Source organism: Oncorhynchus nerka, linkage group LG16, assembly GCF_034236695.1.
Source record: "Oncorhynchus nerka isolate Pitt River linkage group LG16, Oner_Uvic_2.0, whole genome shotgun sequence".
Classification (NCBI taxonomy): domain Eukaryota; kingdom Metazoa; phylum Chordata; class Actinopteri; order Salmoniformes; family Salmonidae; genus Oncorhynchus; species Oncorhynchus nerka.
The window spans coordinates 49,163,994-49,181,178 of record NC_088411.1 but is presented as its reverse complement, the minus strand read 5'-3'; the positions used below and the strand labels follow the sequence as shown (position 1 = coordinate 49,181,178).

The following is a 17,185-nucleotide window of genomic DNA, read 5'->3' as shown; positions in this document are numbered from 1 at the left end:
ATAAAGGGTTATTTAGAGAACCATAAAGGGTTCATTAGAGAGAACCATAAAGGGTTATTTAGAGAACCATAAAGGGTTCATTAGAGAGAACCATAAAGGGTTCATCAGAGAACCATAAAGGGTTCATTAGAGAACCATAAAGGGTTCATTAGAGAGAACCATAAAGGGTTCATTAGAGAACCATAAAGGGTTCATTAGAGAGAACCATAAAGGGTTCATTAGAAAGAACCATAAAGGGTTCATTAGAGAACAATAAAGGGTTCATTAGAGAACCATAAAGGGTTCATTAGAGAACAATAAAGGGTTCATTAGAGAACCATACAGGGTTCATTAGAGAGAACTATAAAGGGTTCATTAGAGAGAACTATAAAGGGTTAGAATAGCAAGAGAATAGAGAAGACGGGACAATAACAGGACAATAACAAGACAATAGAGAAGACAGGACAATAACAGGACAATAGAGAAGACGGGACAATAGAGAAGACGGGACAATAACAAGACAATAGAGAAGACGGGACAATAACAGGACAATAGAGAAGACGGGACAATAACAGGACAATAGAGAAGACGGGACAATAACAAGACAATAGAGAAGAAGGGACAATAACAGGACAATAGAGAAGACGGGACAATAACAAGACAATAGAGAAGACGGGGCAATAACAAGACAATAGAGAAGACGGGACAATAGAGAAGACGGGACAGTAACAAGACAATAGAGAAGACGGGACAATCACAAGAGAATAGAGAAGACGGGACAATAACAAGACAATAGAGAAGACGGGACAATAACAAGACAATAGAGAAGACGGGACAATAACAAGACAATAGAGAAGACGGGACAATAACAAGACAATAACAAGACAATAGAGAAGACTGGACAATATCAAGAACAAGAGAATAGAGAAGACGGGACAATAACAAGACAATAGAGAAGACGGGACAATAACAAGAACAAGACAATAGAGAAGACGGGACAATAACAAGAACAAGACAATAGAGAAGACGGGACAATAACAAGACAATAGAGAAGACGGGACAATAACAAGACAATAGAGAAGACGGGACAATAACAAGAACAAGACAATAGAGAAGACGGGACAATAACAAGAACAAGACAATAGAGAAGACGGGACAATAACAAGAGAATAGAGAAGACAGGACAATAACAAGACAATAGAGAAGACGGGACAATAACAGGACAATAACAAGACAATAGAGAAGATGGGACAATAACAAGACAATAGAGAAGACGGGACAATAACAAGACAATAGAGAAGACTGGACAATAACAAGAGAATAACAAGACAATAGAGAAGATGGGACAATAACAAGAGAATAACAAGACAATAGAGAAGATGGGACAATAACAAGAGAATAGAGAAGACGGGACAATAACAAGACAATAGAGAAGACGGGACAATAACAGGACAATAACAAGACAATAGAGAAGATGGGACAATAACAAGACAATAACAAGACAATAGAGAAGATGGGACAATAACAAGACAATAACAATACAATAGAGAAGACGGGACAATAACAAGACAATAGAGAAGACGGAACAATAACAAGACAATAGAGAAGACGGGACAATAACAAGACAATAGAGAAGACGGGACAATAACAGGACAATAGAGAAGACGGGACAATAACAAGACAATAGAGAAGACGGGACAATAACAAGACAATAGAGAAGACGGGACAATAACAAGACAATAGAGAAGACGGGACAATAACAAGACAATAACAAGACAATAGAGAAGATGGGACAATAACAAGACAATAACAAGACAATAGAGAAGACGGGACAATAACAGGACAATAACAAGACAATAGAGAAGACGGGACAATAGAGAAGACGGGACAGTAACAAGACAATAGAGAAGACGGGACAATAACAAGACAATAGAGAAGACGGGACAATAACAAGACAATAGAGAAGACGGGACAATAACAAGACAATAGAGAAGACGGGACAATAACAAGACAATAACAAGACAATAGAGAAGACGGGACAATAAGACAATAGAGAAGACGGGACAATAACAAGACAATAGAGAAGACGGGACAATAGAGAAGACGGGACAATAACAAGACAATAGAGAAGACGGGGCAATAACAAGACAATAGAGAAGACGGGACAATAACAAGACAATAGAGAAGACGGGGCAATAACAAGACAATAGAGAAGACGGGGCAATAACAAGACAATAGAGAAGACGGGACAATAACAAGACAATAGAGAAGACGGGACAATAACAAGACAATAGAGAAGTTGGGACAATAACAAGACAATAGAGAAGACGGGACAATAACAAGACAATAGAGAAGACGGGGCTCTGTGGGGTCTGTTTGTGTTTGTGAACAGAGCCCCAGGACAGCAACACAATTAGACCCAACCAAATCATGAGAAAACAAAAAGATAATTACTTGACACATTGGAAAGAATTAACAAAAAAACTGAGCAAACTAGAATGTTATTTGGCCCTAAACAGAGAGTTCACAGTGGCAGAATACCTGACCACTGTGACTGACTCAAACGTAAGGAAAGCTTTGACTATGTACAGACTCAGTGAGCATAGCCTTGCTATTGAGAAAGGCCGCCGTAGGCAGACATGGCTCTCAAGAGAAGACAGGCTATGTGCTCACTGCCCACAAAATGAGGTGGAAACTGAGCTGCACTTCCTAACCTCCTGCCCAATGTATGACCATATTAGAGACACATACTTCCCTCAGATTACACAGACCCACAAAGAATTCGAAAACAAACCCAATTTTGATAAACTCCCATATCTACTGGGTGAAATACCACAGTGTGACATCACAGCAGTAAGATGTGTGACCTGTTGCCACAAGAAAAGGTCAACCAGCGAAGAACAAACACCATTGTAAATACAACCCATATTTATGTGATTTATTTTGTCATGTTTAATGTTCATTTTTATTGATTATTTCACTTTTGTATATTATCTACTTCACCTGCTTTGGCAATGTTAACACATGTTTCCCATGCCAATAAAGCCCCTTGAATTGAAATGAATTGTAGAGAGAGCTAGAGATGCAGAGAGGGAGAGACAACATACCATGCAGGTTCCTCCGTGGTGGCACTGGTCTTTACAGTCGTTGAGATCTACACAGGAAAACAAAGATGACGTATCCGCTGTTATCTACTAGCACGTATTAAACAAGATAATCAAGATACACAGGAAACCAAAGATGATGTATGCGCTGTTATCTACTAGCACGTATTAAACAAGATAATCAAGATACACAGGAAACCAAAGATGACGTATCAGCTGTTATCTAATAGCACGTATTAAACAAGATAATCAACTTTGTCTGTGATGTAGTAGTGTAGTAATGTGCCTCTCCCTTAAAGGAATCATCCCATTCCTTATGAAGTGTCCTACCACCCTGTGAATCCTAGTCCTTATGTAGTGTCCTACCACCCTGTGAATCCTAGTCCTTATGTAGTGTCCTACAACCCTGTGAATCCTAGTCCTTATGTAGTACCCTACTACAGGTGTTATAGAGCCCCAGAGACAGGTGTTCTAGAGCTACAGAGACAGGTGTTCTAGAGCTACAGAGACAGGTGTTCTAGAGCTACAGAGACAGGTGTTCTAGAGCTACAGAGACAGGTGTTCTAGAGCTACAGACACAGGTGTTCTAGAGCTACAGACACAGGTGTTCTAGAGCTACAGACACAGGTGTTCTAGAGCTACAGACACAGGTGTTCTAGAGCTACAGACACAGGTGTTCTAGAGCTACAGACACAGGTGTTCTAGAGCTACAGACACAGGTGTTCTAGAGCTACAGACACAGGTGTTCTAGAGCTACAGAGACATGTGTTCTAGAGCTACATAGACAGGTGTTCTAGAGCTACAGAGACAGGTGTTCTAGAGCTACAGAGCTGCAGCTAAACAGAACAGTCTCAGTTCTACTCACTGATGTCACAGTTCAGCCCCGTCCAACCAGCGTCACACTCGCAGAAGTATCCACCAATCAGGTTGCGGCAGGAGTTGGCGTTGACACAGGGCTTGCTGTCGCATTCGTTGGCATCTGGAGAGGAGGCGGATTAATAACACAGCATGGTTAGTGTGAAGACAGATCCACTTCCTACACTCAATGTTCATAAAGTACTATGTTAAAGTCAAAGACACAGTGAATGAAGGCAATAGAGAAATCCAGAGATCCTGAGAAAACGAGGTTGTAGAGGAGTAGAAAGAAGAGAAGAGAGAGAGGAGAGAGAGACAGAGGAGAGAGAGAGACAGAGGGAGAGAGAGACAGAGGGAGAGAGAGACAGAGGGAGAGAGAGACAGAGGGAGAGGGAGACAGAGGGAGAGGGAGACAGAGGGAGAGGGAGACAGAGGGAGAGAGAGACAGAGAGAGACAGAGGGAGAGGGAGACAGAGGGAGAGAGAGACAGAGGGAGAGAGAGACAGAGGGAGAGAGAGACAGAGGGAGACAGAGGGAGAGAGAGACAGAGGGAGAGGGAGACAGAGGGAGAGGGAGACAGAGGGAGACAGAGGGAGAGAGAGACAGAGGGAGACAGAGGGAGAGAGAGACAGAGGGAGAGGGAGACAGAGGGAGAGGGAGACAGAGGGAGAGAGAGACAGAGGGAGACAGAGGGAGACAGAGGGAGAGAGAGACAGAGGGAGACAGAGGGAGACAGAGGGAGAGAGAGACAGAGGGAGAGAGAGACAGAGGGTGAGAGAGGGGCAGAGGGAGAGAGAGACAGAGGGTGAGAGAGACAGAGGTTGAGAGAGACAGAGGTTGAGAGAGACAGAGGGAGAGAGAGACAGAGGGAGACGGAGAGAGAGACAGAGGGAGACAGAGGGAGAGAGAGACAGAGGGAGAGGGAGACAGAGGGAGAGGGAGACAGAGGGAGAGGGAGACAGAGGGAGAGAGAGAGAGAGAGAGGGAGATTGAGGGAGACTGAGGGAGAGGGAGACAGAGGGAGAGAGAGAGAGAGAGGGAGAGACAGAGCGAGAGAGAGACAGAGGGTGAGAGAGACAGAGGGTGAGAGAGACAGAGGGTGAGAGAGGGAGATTGAGGGAGACTGAGGGAGAGGGAGACAGAGGGAGAGAGAGAGAGAGAGAGGGAGAGACAGAGGGAGAGACAGAGAGAGAGAGGGAGAGACAGAGAGAGAATGTGTGTATCTCACCTATGCGACAGGTCTTGCCGGTCCACTGAGGAGGACAGTGACACTTATAAGCATGAACCAGATCCTGACAGGTCCCACCGTGGTGACAGGGGTTAGGAGAGCACTCATCAACATCTAGCAGACAGGAAAGATACATTAATGGACTGCCGTGTGTGTGTGTGTGTGTGTGTGTGTGTGTGTGTGTGTGTGTGTGTGTGTCTGTGTGTGTGTGTGTGTGTGTACAGACTTACTGATGCTACAGGAGGGTCCGCTCCAACCCGCTCCACATACACACCCATAACCTTGACTGGTCTCGACACAGCTCCCTCCATCAGAGCAGGGGTTGGACAGACATGCATGCTCTGCTGTGGGGGGAAGACACACAGGGTTAAAGACACATGCTGGGAGAGACTGACTGGCCAATGAGAGCAGAGAGAACCTGGGAGCAGAGAGGACCTGGGAGCAGAGAGGACCTGGGAGCAGAGAGGACCTGGGAGAGGAGAGAACCTGGGAGCAGAGAGGACCTGGGAACAGAGAGGACCTGGGAACAGAGAGGACCTGGGAACAGAGAGGACCTGGGAACAAAGAGGAACTGGGAGAGGAGAGGAACTGGGAGAGGAGAGAACCTGGGAGAGGAGAGAACCTGGGAGCAGAGAGGACCTGGGAGCAGAGAGGACCTGGGAGAGGAGAGAACCTGGGAGAGGAGAGGACCTGGGAGCAGAGAGGACCTGGGAGCAGAGAGGACCTGGGAGAGGAGAGAACCTGGGAGCAGAGAGGACCTGGGAGCAGAGAGGACCTGGGAGAGGAGAGAACCTGGGAACAGAGAGGACCTGGGAACAGAGAGGACCTGGGAGAGGAGAGGACCTGGGAGCAGAGAGGACCTGGGAGCAGAGAGGACCTGGGAGCGGAGAGGACCTGGGAGAGGAGAGGACCTGGGAGCAGAGAGGACCTGGGAGCAGAGAGGACCTGGGAACAGAGAGGACCTGGGAGAGGAGAGGACCTGGGAGAGGAGAGGACCTGGGAGCAGAGAGGACCTGGGAGAGGAGAGAACCTGGGAGAGGAGAGGACCTGGGAGCAGAGAGGACCTGGGAGAGGAGAGAACCTGGGAGCAGAGAGGACCTGGGAGAGGAGAGGACCTGGGAGCAGAGAGGACCTGGGAGAGGAGAGGACCTGGGAGCAGAGAGGACCTGGGAGAGGAGAGAACCTGGGAGCAGAGAGGACCTGGGAGAGGAGAGGACCTGGGAGCAGAGAGGACCTGGGAGCAGAGAGGACCTGGGAGCAGAGAGGACCTGGGAGAGGAGAGGACCTGGGAGAGGAGAGGACCTGGGAACAGAGAGGACCTGGGAGAGGAGAGGACCTGGGAGAGGAGAGGACCTGGGAGCAGAGAGGACCTGGGAGCAGAGAGGACCTGGGAGAGGAGAGGACCTGGGAGAGGAGAAGACCTGGGAGAGGAGAAGACCTGGGAGAGGAGAAGACCTGGGAGCAGAGAGGACCTGGGAGCAGAGAGGACCTGGGAGCAGAGAGGACCTGGGAGAGGAGAGGACCTGGGAGAGGAGAGGACCTGGGAGCAGAGAGGACCTGGGAGAGGAGAGAACCTGGGAGCAGAGAAGACCTGGGAGCAGAGAGGACCTGGGAGCAGAGAGGACCTGGGAGCAGAGAGGACCTGGGAGCAGAGAGGACCTGGGAGCAGAGAGGACCTGGGAGAGGAGAGGACCTGGGAGAGGAGAGGACCTGGGAGAGGAGAAGACCTGGGAGAGGAGAAGACCTGGGATAAGAGAGGACCTGGGAGCAGAGAGGACCTGGGAGCAGAGAGGACCTGGGAGCGGGGAGGACCTGGGAGAGGACCTGGGAGTAGAGAGGACCTGGGAGAGGAGAGGACCTGGGAGGAGAGAGGACCTGGGAGCAGAGAGGACCTGGGAGCAGAGAGGACCTGGGAGAGGAGAGGACCTGGGAGCAGAGAGGACCTGGGAGGAGAGAGGACCTGGGAGAGGAGAGGCCCTGGGAGCAGAGAGGACCTGGGAGCGGAGAGGTCCTGGGAGCAGAGAGGACCTGGGAGCGGAGAGGACCTGGGAGAGGAGAGGACCTGGGAGAGGAGAGGACCTGGGAGAGGAGAAGACCTGGGAGAGGAGAAGACCTGGGATAAGAGAGGACCTGGGAGCAGAGAGGACCTGGGAGCAGAGAGGACCTGGGAGCGGGGAGGACCTGGGAGAGGACCTGGGAGTAGAGAGGACCTGGGAGAGGAGAGGACCTGGGAGGAGAGAGGACCTGGGAGCAGAGAGGACCTGGGAGCAGAGAGGACCTGGGAGAGGAGAGGACCTGGGAGCAGAGAGGACCTGGGAGGAGAGAGGACCTGGGAGAGGAGAGGCCCTGGGAGCAGAGAGGACCTGGGAGCGGAGAGGTCCTGGGAGCAGAGAGGACCTGGGAGCGGAGAGGACCTGGGAGCGGAGAGGTCCTGGGAGCAGAGAGGACCCTTGTAAACCCCCCCACACCTACTGAATCCACTCAGCCAATCAGTACACCCCCCTACACCCCCTGAATCCACTCAGCCAATCAGTACACCCCCCTATGACCCCTGAATCCAATCAGCCAATCAGTACACCCACCTACGCCCCCTGAATCCAATCAGCCAATCAGTACACCCACCTACGCCCCCTGAATCCACTCATCCAATCAGTACACAATATGGTCCCTCTCTTTCTAAAATTATCTGCCCAAATTGTTGCAACCCCTATTACTAGCCTGTTCAACCTCTCTTTCGTGTCGTCTGAGATTCCCAAAGATTGGAAAGCAGCTGCGGTCATCCCCCTCTTCAAAGGGGAGACACTCTTGACCCAAACTGTTACAGACCTATATCCATCCTGTACTACCTTTCTAAGGTCTTTGAAAGCCAAGTTAACAAACAGATCACCGACTATTTTGAATCCACCCGTACCTTCTCCACTGTGCAATCTGGTTTCAGAGCTGGTCATGGGGTGCACCTCAGCCACGCTCAAGGTCCTAAACGATATCTTAACCGCCATCGATAAGAGACAATACTGTGCAGCTGTATTCATCGACCTGGCCAAGGCTTTTGACTCTGTCAATCACCACATTCTTATCAGCAGACTCAAATGCCTTGGTTTCTCAAATGACTGCCTCGCCTGGTTCACCAACTACTTCTCTGATAGAGTTCAGCGTGTCAATCGGAGGGCCTGTTGTCCGGACCTCTGGCAGTCTCTATGGGGGTGCCACAGGGTTAAATTCTCGGACCGACTCTCTTCTCTGTATACATCAATGAGGTCGCTCTTGCTGCTGGTGAGTCTCTGATCCACCTCTATGCAGACGACACCATTCTGTATACTTCCGGCCCTTCTTTGGACACTGTGTTAACAACCCTCCAGACGAGCTTCAATGCCATACAACACTCCTTCCGTGGCCTCCAACTGCTTTTAAATGCTAGTAAAACTAAATGCATGATCTTCAACCGATCGCTGCCTGCACCTGCCCGCTTGTCCAACATCACTACTCTGGACGGTTCTGACTTAGAATACGTGGACAACTACAAATACCTAGGTGTCTGGTTAGACTGTAAACTCTCCTTCCAGACTCACATTAAGCATCTCCAATTCAAAATTAAATCTAGAATTGCCTTCCTTTATCGCAACAAAGCATCCCTCACTCATGCTGCCAAACATACCCTCGTAAAACTGACCATCCTACCGATCCTTGACTTCGGTGATGTCATATATAAAATAGCCCCCAACACTCTACTCAACAAACTGGATGCAGTCTATCACAGTGCCATCCGTTTTGTCACCAAAGTTCCATACACAACCCACCATTGCGACCTGTACACTCTCGTTGGTTGGCCCTCGCTTCATACTCGTCACCAAACCCACTGGCTACAGGTTATCTACAAGTCTCTGCTAGGTACAGCCCCGCCTTATCTCAGCTCACTGGTCACCATAGCAGCACCCACTCGTAGCACGCGCTCCAGCAGGTATACCTCACTGGTCATCCCCAATGCCAATTCCTCCTTTGGTCGTCTTTCCTTCCAGTTCTCTGCTGTCAATGACTGGAACGAATTGCAAAAATCACTGAAACTGGAGACACATCTCTCCCTCAGTAGCTTTAAGCACCAGCTGTCAGAGCAGCTCACAGGTCTCTGCACCTGTACATAGCCCATCTGTAAAGAACCCATCCAACTACCTCATCCCTATACTGGTATTTATTTATTTATCTTGCTCCTTTGCACCCCAGTATCTCTACCTGCACATTTATCTTCTGCACATCTACCATTCCAGTGTTTAATTGCTATAGTGTAATTACTTCGCTACCATGGCATATTTATTTCCATAACTCCCTTATCTTACCTCATTTGCACTCACTGTATATAGACTTGTTGTTTCTTTTGTTCTACTGTGTTATTGACTGTGTGTTTGTTTATTCCATGTGTAACTCTGTGTTGTTGTTTTTGTCGAACTGCTTTGCTTTATCTTGGCCAGGTCGTAATTGAAAATGAGAACTTGTTCTCAACTGGCCACCTGGTTAAATAAAGGTGAAATAAAATAAATAAATAAAAATACACCCCCCTACGCCCCCTGAATCCAATCAGCCAATCAGCACACCCCTACGCCCCCTGAATCCATTCAGCCAATCAGTACACCCCCTACGCCCCCTGAATCCATTCAGCCAATCAGCACACCCCCTACGCCCCCTGAATCCATTCAGCCAATCAGTACACCCCCCTACCATTGTGTCATCATAATGCTTTAGCAAATGTACATTACACCAGGAGCATTTGGTAGACAATGTAAGTAACTTAAACGTATGTCCCTCTAACTGTGTCGATGCCTCTGCTGATCCTACAGCTGTTGTACATAGCAATCAGGTGTCTATGAACCATAATTATACTGTTAACACTGAGGAGGTGTGTCCTAGTAGGAAGACCACTGTTAACACTGAGGTGGTGTGTCCAAGGAGGAAGACCACTGTTAACACTGAGGTGGTGTGTCCTAGTAGCAAGACCACTGAGGGGGTGTGTCCTAGGAGGAAGACCACTGAGGGGGTGTGTCCTAGTAGGAAGACCACTGTTAACACTGAGGTGGTGTGTCCTAGTAGGAAGACCACTGTTAACACTGAGGTGGTGTGTCCTAGCAGGAAGACCACTGTTAACACTGAGGTGGTGTGTCCTAGTAGGAAGACCCCTGTTAACACTGAGGTGGTGTGTCCTAGTAGGAGGACCACTGTTAACACTGAGGTGGTGTGTCCTAGTAGGAGGACCACTGTTAACACTGAGGGGGTGTGTCCTAGTAGGAAGACCACTGTTAACACTGAGGGGGTGTGTCCTAGTAGGAAGACCCCTGTTAACACTGAGGTGGTGTGTCCTAGTAGGAGGACCACTGTTAACACTGAGGTGGTGTGTCCTAGTAGGAAGACCACTGTTAACACTGAGGTGGTGTGTCCTAGTAGGAAGACTACTGTTAACACTGAGGTGGTGTGTCCTAGTAGGAAGACCACTGTTAACACTGAGGTGGTGTGTCCTAGTAGGAAGACCACTGTTAACACTGAGGTGGTGTGTCCTAGTAGGAAGACCACTGTTAACACTGAGGTGGTGTGTCCTAGTAGGAAGACCCCTGTTAACACTGAGGTGGTGTGTCCTAGTAGGAGGACCACTGTTAACACTGAGGTGGTGTGTCCTAGTAGGAAGACCACTGTTAACACTGAGGTGGTGTGTCCCCTAGTAGGAAGACCACTGTTAACACTGAGGTGGTGTGTCCTAGTAGGAGGACCACTGTTAACACTGAGGCAGTGTGTCCTAGTAGGAAGACCACTGTTAACACTGAGGGGGTGTGTCCTATAGGAAGATCACTGTTAACACTGAGGGGGTGTGTCCTATAGGAAGACCACTGAGGTGGTGTGCCCTAGTAGGAAGACCACTGTTAACACTGAGATGGTGTGTCCTAGTAGGAAGACCACTGTTAACACTGAGGTGGTGTGTCCTAGTAGGAAGACCCCTGTTAACACTGAGATGGTGTGTCCTAGTAGGAAGACCACTGTTAACACTGAGGTGGTGTGTCCTAGTAGGAAGACCCCTGTTAACACTGAGGTGGTGTGTCCTAGTAGGAAGACCACTGTTAACACTGAGGTGGTGTGTCCTAGTAGGAAGACCACTGTTAACACTGAGGTGGTGTGTCCTAGTAGGAAGACCCCTGTTAACACTGAGATGGTGTGTCCTAGTAGGAAGACCACTGTTAACACTGAGGTGGTGTGTCCTAGTAGGAAGACCACTGTTAACACTGAGGGGGTGTGTCCTAGTAGGAAGACCCCTGTTAACACTGAGATGGTGTGTCCTAGTAGGAAGACCACTGTTAACACTGAGGTGGTGTGTCCTAGTAGGAAGACCCCTGTTAACACTGAGGCAGTGTGTCCCCTAGTAGGAAGACCCCTGTTAACACTGAGGCAGTGTGTCCTAGTAGGAAGACCCCTGTTAACACTGAGATGGTGTGTCCTAGTAGGAATACCACTGTTAACACTGAGGGGGTGTGTCCTATAAGAAGACCACTGTGTGCAGCTCAACCTGCACTAACATAAATAACATGAAAATCTGCTAAGCTTCCCAATAAAGCAATGAAAACAAGCAAGCACAGGGCGGCGCACAATTGGCCCAGCGTCATCTGGGTTTCGCCGTCATTTTAAATAAGAATTGGTTCTTAACTGTTAAATAAAATAACAAGGTGTGTGTGTTCTGTGTTTTCCTGACATCCAGCAGCTAAACGGTGAGCCGCCCTCAGCGAACCCCACGACCCACCCATCTACTGAGGAAACAGAAAACCATGACGACCCACCCATCTACTGAGGAAACAGAAAACCATGACGACCCACCCATCTACTGAGGAAACAGAAAACCATGACGACCCACCCATCTACTGAGGAAACAGAAAACCATGACGACCCACCCATCTACGGAGGAAACAGAAAACCATGACGACCCACCCATCTACTGAGGAAACAGAAAACCATGACGACCCACCCATCTACCGAGGAAACAGACAACCATGACGACCCACCCATTTACCGAGGAAACAGAAAACCATGACGACCCACCCATCTACGGAGGAAACAGAAAACCATGACGACCCACCCATCTACGGAGGAAACAGAAAACCATGACGACCCACCCATTTACTGAGGAAACAGAAAACCATGACGACCCACCCATCTACGGAGGAAACAGAAAACCATGACGACCCACCCATCTACGGAGGAAACAGAAAACCATGACGACCCACCCATCTACGGAGGAAACAGAAAACCATGACGACCCACCCATCTACTGAGGAAACAGAAAACCAAGACGACCCACCCATTTACCGAGGAAACAGAAAACCACGACGACCCACCCATCTACTGAGGAAACAGAAAACCACGACGACCCTTCCATCTACTGAGGAAACAGAAAACCATGATGACCCACTCATACTGGCAGTTACCAGACCACCTACTGTCGTAGCTACCCTACCCCTCTCACAGTAACTACCCTACCCCTCTCACAGTAGCTCCCCTACCCATCAACACAGTAACTACACTACCCCTCTCACAGTAACTGCCTACCCCTCTCACAGTAACTGCCTACCCCTCAACACAGTAACTCCCCTACCCCTCTCACAGTAACTCCCCTACCCCTCTCACAGTAACTCCCCTACCCATCAACACAGTAACTACACTACCCCTCTCACAGTAACTGCCTACCCCTCTCACAGTAACTGCCTACCCCTCAACACAGTAACTTCCTACCCCTCTCACAGTAACTTCCTACCCCTCTCACAGTAACTTCCTACCCCTCTCACAGTAACTTCCTACCCCTCTCACAGTAACTAACTACCCCTCTCACAGTAACTACCTAACCCTCAACACAGTAACTCCCCTACCCCTCTCACAGTAACTAACTACCCCTCTCACAGTAACTACCTACCCCTCAACACAGTAACTCCCCTATCCCTCTCACAGTAACTGCCTACCCCTCAACACAGTAACTACCTACCCCTCTCACAGTAACTACCTAACCCTCTCACAGTAACTACCTACCCCTCTCACAGTTGACTCCAGAGCAGCCCTCAACACAGTAACTCCCTACCCCTCAACACAGTAACTACCTACCCCTCTCACAGTAACTACCTACCCCTCAACACAGTAACTACCTAACCCTCTCACAGTAACTACCTACCCCTCTCACAGTTGACTCCAGAGTAGCCCTCAACACAGTAACTGCCTACCCCTCTCACAGTAACTACCTACCCCTCTCACAGTTGACTCCAGAGTAGCCCTCAACACAGTAACTACCCTACCCCTCTCACAGTAACTACCTACCCCTCTCACAGTTGACTCCAGAGTAGCCCTCAACATAGTAACTGCCTACCCCTCTCACAGTTGACTCCAGAGTAGCCCTCAACACAGGAACACTGGTATTTGTCAGGTCCCGTGTTGCTGCAGGTTCCTCCGTTCAGACAGGGCTGTTTGGTCCCACAGAAGTTCAGATCTGAGAGAGGGGGAGGAGAGAGTGGGGAGAGGAGAGAGAGAGGGGAGGAGAGAGTGGGGAGAGGAGAGAGAGAGAGGGGAGGAGAGAGTGGGGAGAGGAGAGAGAGAGAGGGGAGGAGAGAGTGGTGGGAGGAGAGAGAGAGGGGAGGAGAGAGTGGGGAGAGGAGAGAGAGAGGGGAGTTGAGAGTGGGGATAGGAGAGAGAGAGGGAGTTGAGAGGGGGAGAGGAGAGAGAGAGGGGAGGAGAGAGTGGTGGGAGGAGAGAGAGAGGGGAGGAGAGAGTGGGGAGAGGAGAGAGAGAGGGGAGGAGAGAGTGGGGAGAGGAGAGAGAGAGGGGAGGAGAGAGTGGGGAGAGGAGAGAGAGAGGGGAGAGGAGAGAGAGAGGGGAGGAGAGAGTGGTGGGAGGAGAGAGAGAGGGGGAGGAGAGAGTGGGGAGAGGAGAGAGAGAGGGGAGGAGAGAGTGGGGAGAGGAGAGAGAGAGGGGAGGAGAGAGTGGGGAGAGGAGAGAGAGAGGGGAGAGGAGAGAGAGAGGGAGGAGAGAGTGGGGAGAGGAGAGAGAGAGGGAGGAGAGAGTGGGGAGAGGAGAGAGAGAGGGGAGGAGAGAGTGGTGGGAGGAGAGAGAGAGGGGGAGGAGAGAGTGGTGGGAGGAGAGAGAGAGGGGAGGAGAGAGTGGGGAGAGGAGAGAGAGAGGGGAGGAGAGAGTGGGGAGAGGAGAGAGAGAGGGGAGGAGAGAGTGGGGAGAGGAGAGAGAGGGGAGGAGAGAGTGGGGGAGGAGAGAGGGGAGGAGAGAGTGGGGAGGAGAGAGTGGGGGAGGAGAGAGTGGGGGAGGAGAGAGTGGGGGAGGAGAGAGTGGGGGAGGAGAGAGTGGGGAGGAGAGAGAGAGGGGAGAGGAGAGTGGGGAGAGGAAAGAGAGAGGGGAGGAGAGAGTGGGGAGGAGAGAGAGAGAGGGGAGGAGAGAGTGGTGGGAGGAGAGAGAGAGGGGAGGAGAGAGTGGGGAGAGGAGAGAGAGAGGGAGTTGAGAGTGGGGATAGGAGAGAGAGAGGGGAGTTGAGAGTGGGGAGAGGAGAGAGAGAGGGGAGAGGAGAGAGAGAGGGGAGGAGAGAGTGGGGGAGGAGAGAGGGGAGGAGAGAGTGGGGAGGAGAGAGTGGGGGGGAGAGAGTGGGGGAGGAGAGAGTGGGGGAGGAGAGAGAGAGGGGAGAGGGGAGTGGGGAGAGGAAAGAGAGAGGGGAGGAGAGAGTGGGGGAGGAGAGAGAGAGAGGGGAGGAGAGAGTGGTGGGAGGAGAGAGAGAGGGGAGGAGAGAGTGGGGAGAGGAGAGAGAGAGGGAGTTGAGAGTGGGGATAGGAGAGAGAGAGGGAGTTGAGAGTGGGGAGAGGAGAGAGAGAGGGGAGAGGAGAGAGAGAGGGGAGGAGAGAGTGGTGGGAGGAGAGAGAGAGGGGAGGAGAGAGTGGGGAGAGGAGAGAGAGAGGGGAGGAGAGAGGGGAGAGGAGGAGAGAGAGAGGAGGAGAGAGTGGGGAGAGAGAGAGAGAGAGGGGAGAGGAGAGAGAGAGGGGAGAGGAGAGAGTGGGGAGAGGAGAGAGAGAGGGGAGGAGAGAGTGGGGAGAGGAGAGAGAGAGGGGGAGAGAGTGGTGGGAGGAGAGAGAGAGGGGAGGAGAGAGTGGTGGGAGGAGAGAGAGAGGGGAGGAGAGAGTGGGGAGAGGAGAGAGAGAGGGAGGAGAGAGTGGGGAGAGGAGAGAGAGAGGGGAGGAGAGAGTGGGGGAGGAGAGAGGGGAGGAGAGAGTGGGGAGAGGAGAGAGAGAGGGGAGGAGAGAGTGGGGGGGGAGGAGAGAGTGGGGAGGAGAGAGTGGGGGAGGAGAGAGTGGGGGAGGAGGAGAGAGAGAGGGGGAGGAGAGTGGGGAGAGGAGAGAGAGAGGGAGGAGAGAGTGGGGAGGAGAGAGTGGGGGAGGAGCGAGTGGGGAGAGGAGAGAGAGAGGGGGAGGAGAGAGTGGGGAGAGGAGAGAGAGAGGGGAGGAGAGAGTGGGGGAGGGAGAGAGTGGGGAGAGGAGAGAGGGGGAGAGGAGAGAGTGGGGGAGGAGAGAGTGGGGAGAGGAGAGAGAGAGGGGAGGAGAGAGTGGGGGAGGAGAGAGAGAGGGATGGATGGAGAAAGACAGAGGAAAAGAGAAGGACTTAGAGATAGCACTGGTGGAAAAAGCAGCACACGTATCTTCACCATGGTGCCATTAGGTGCCAGTATGAGTAATGGTGACACTATGAGTAATGGTTGCACTATGAGTAATGGTGCCATTATGAGTAGTGGTGGCACTATGAGTAATGGTGGCATTATGTAATGGTGACACTATGAGTAATGGTGGCATTATGACTAATGGTGGCACTATGAGTAATGGTGCCATTATGAGTAATGGTGGCACTATGAGTAATGGTGGCATTATGTAATGGTGACACTATGAGTAATGGTTGCACTATGAGTAATGGTGCCATTGTGAGTAATGGTGGCACTATGAGTAATGGTGTCATTATGAGTAATGGTGGCACTATGAGTAATGGTGGCATTATGAGTAATGGTTGCACTATGAGCAATGGTGCCATTCTGAGTAATGGTGGCACTATGAGTAATGGTGGCACTATGAGTTATGGTGACATTATGTAATGGTGACACTATGAGTAATGGTGGCACTATGAGTAATGGTGCCATTATAAGTAATGGTGCCATTATGAGTAATGGTGCCATTATGAGTAATGGTGCCATTGTAAGTAATGGTGCCATTATGAGTAATGGTGGCACTATGAGTAATGGTGCCATTATAAGTAATGGTGGCACTATGAGTAATGGTGCCATTATAAGTAATGGTGCCATTATGCGTAATGGTGCCATTATGATTAATGGTGGCACTATGAGTAATGGTGCCATTATGAGTAATGGTGCCATTATAAGTAATGGTGCCATTATGAGTAATGGTGGCACTATGAGTAATGGTGCCATTATGAGTAATGGTGCCATTATGAGTAATGGTGGCACTATGAGTAATGGTGCCATTATAAGTAATGGTGCCATTATGAGTAATGGTGCCATTATGATTAATGGTGGCACTATGAGTAATGGTGGCATTATGTAATGGTGACACTATGAGTAGTGGTGGCAATATGAGTAATGGTGGCACTGAGTAATGGTGCCATTATGAGTAATGGTGGCACTCTGAGTAATGGTGGCATTATGTAATGGTGACACTATGAGTAATGGTGGCATTATGAGTAATGGTTGCACTATGAGCAATGGTTGCACTATGAGTAATGGTTGCACTATGCGTAATGGTGGCACTATGCGTAATGGTGGCACTGTGTAATGGTGGCACTATGAGTAATGGTGGCACTATGAGTAACAGTGGCACTATGAGTAACGGTGGCACTATGAGTAACGGTGGCACTATGAGTAATGGTGGCACTATGAGTAATGGGGGTACTATGAGTAATGGTGGCACTATGATTAATGTTGGCATTATGAGTCATGGTGGCACTGTGAGTAATGGTG

The 17,185-nt window shown here is 50.1% G+C and overlaps 1 protein-coding gene across 1 annotated transcript in view; it reads right to left on the bottom strand.

The window, feature by feature from the left end:
* The window catches only part of LOC115121905 (protein jagged-1b-like), a 197,082-nt gene that overhangs the window by 94,570 nt on the left and 85,327 nt on the right, over positions 1 to 17,185 (bottom strand). The window contains exons 7-11 of the mRNA XM_065002719.1: positions 13,544 to 13,663; positions 5,397 to 5,510; positions 5,167 to 5,280; positions 3,949 to 4,062; positions 3,087 to 3,133 (exon numbers count right to left, since the gene is read on the bottom strand). Of these exons, the coding sequence (XP_064858791.1) occupies positions 3,087 to 3,133; positions 3,949 to 4,062; positions 5,167 to 5,280; positions 5,397 to 5,510; positions 13,544 to 13,663 (509 nt within the window). The remainder of the gene's footprint in view (positions 1 to 3,086; positions 3,134 to 3,948; positions 4,063 to 5,166; positions 5,281 to 5,396; positions 5,511 to 13,543; positions 13,664 to 17,185) is intronic.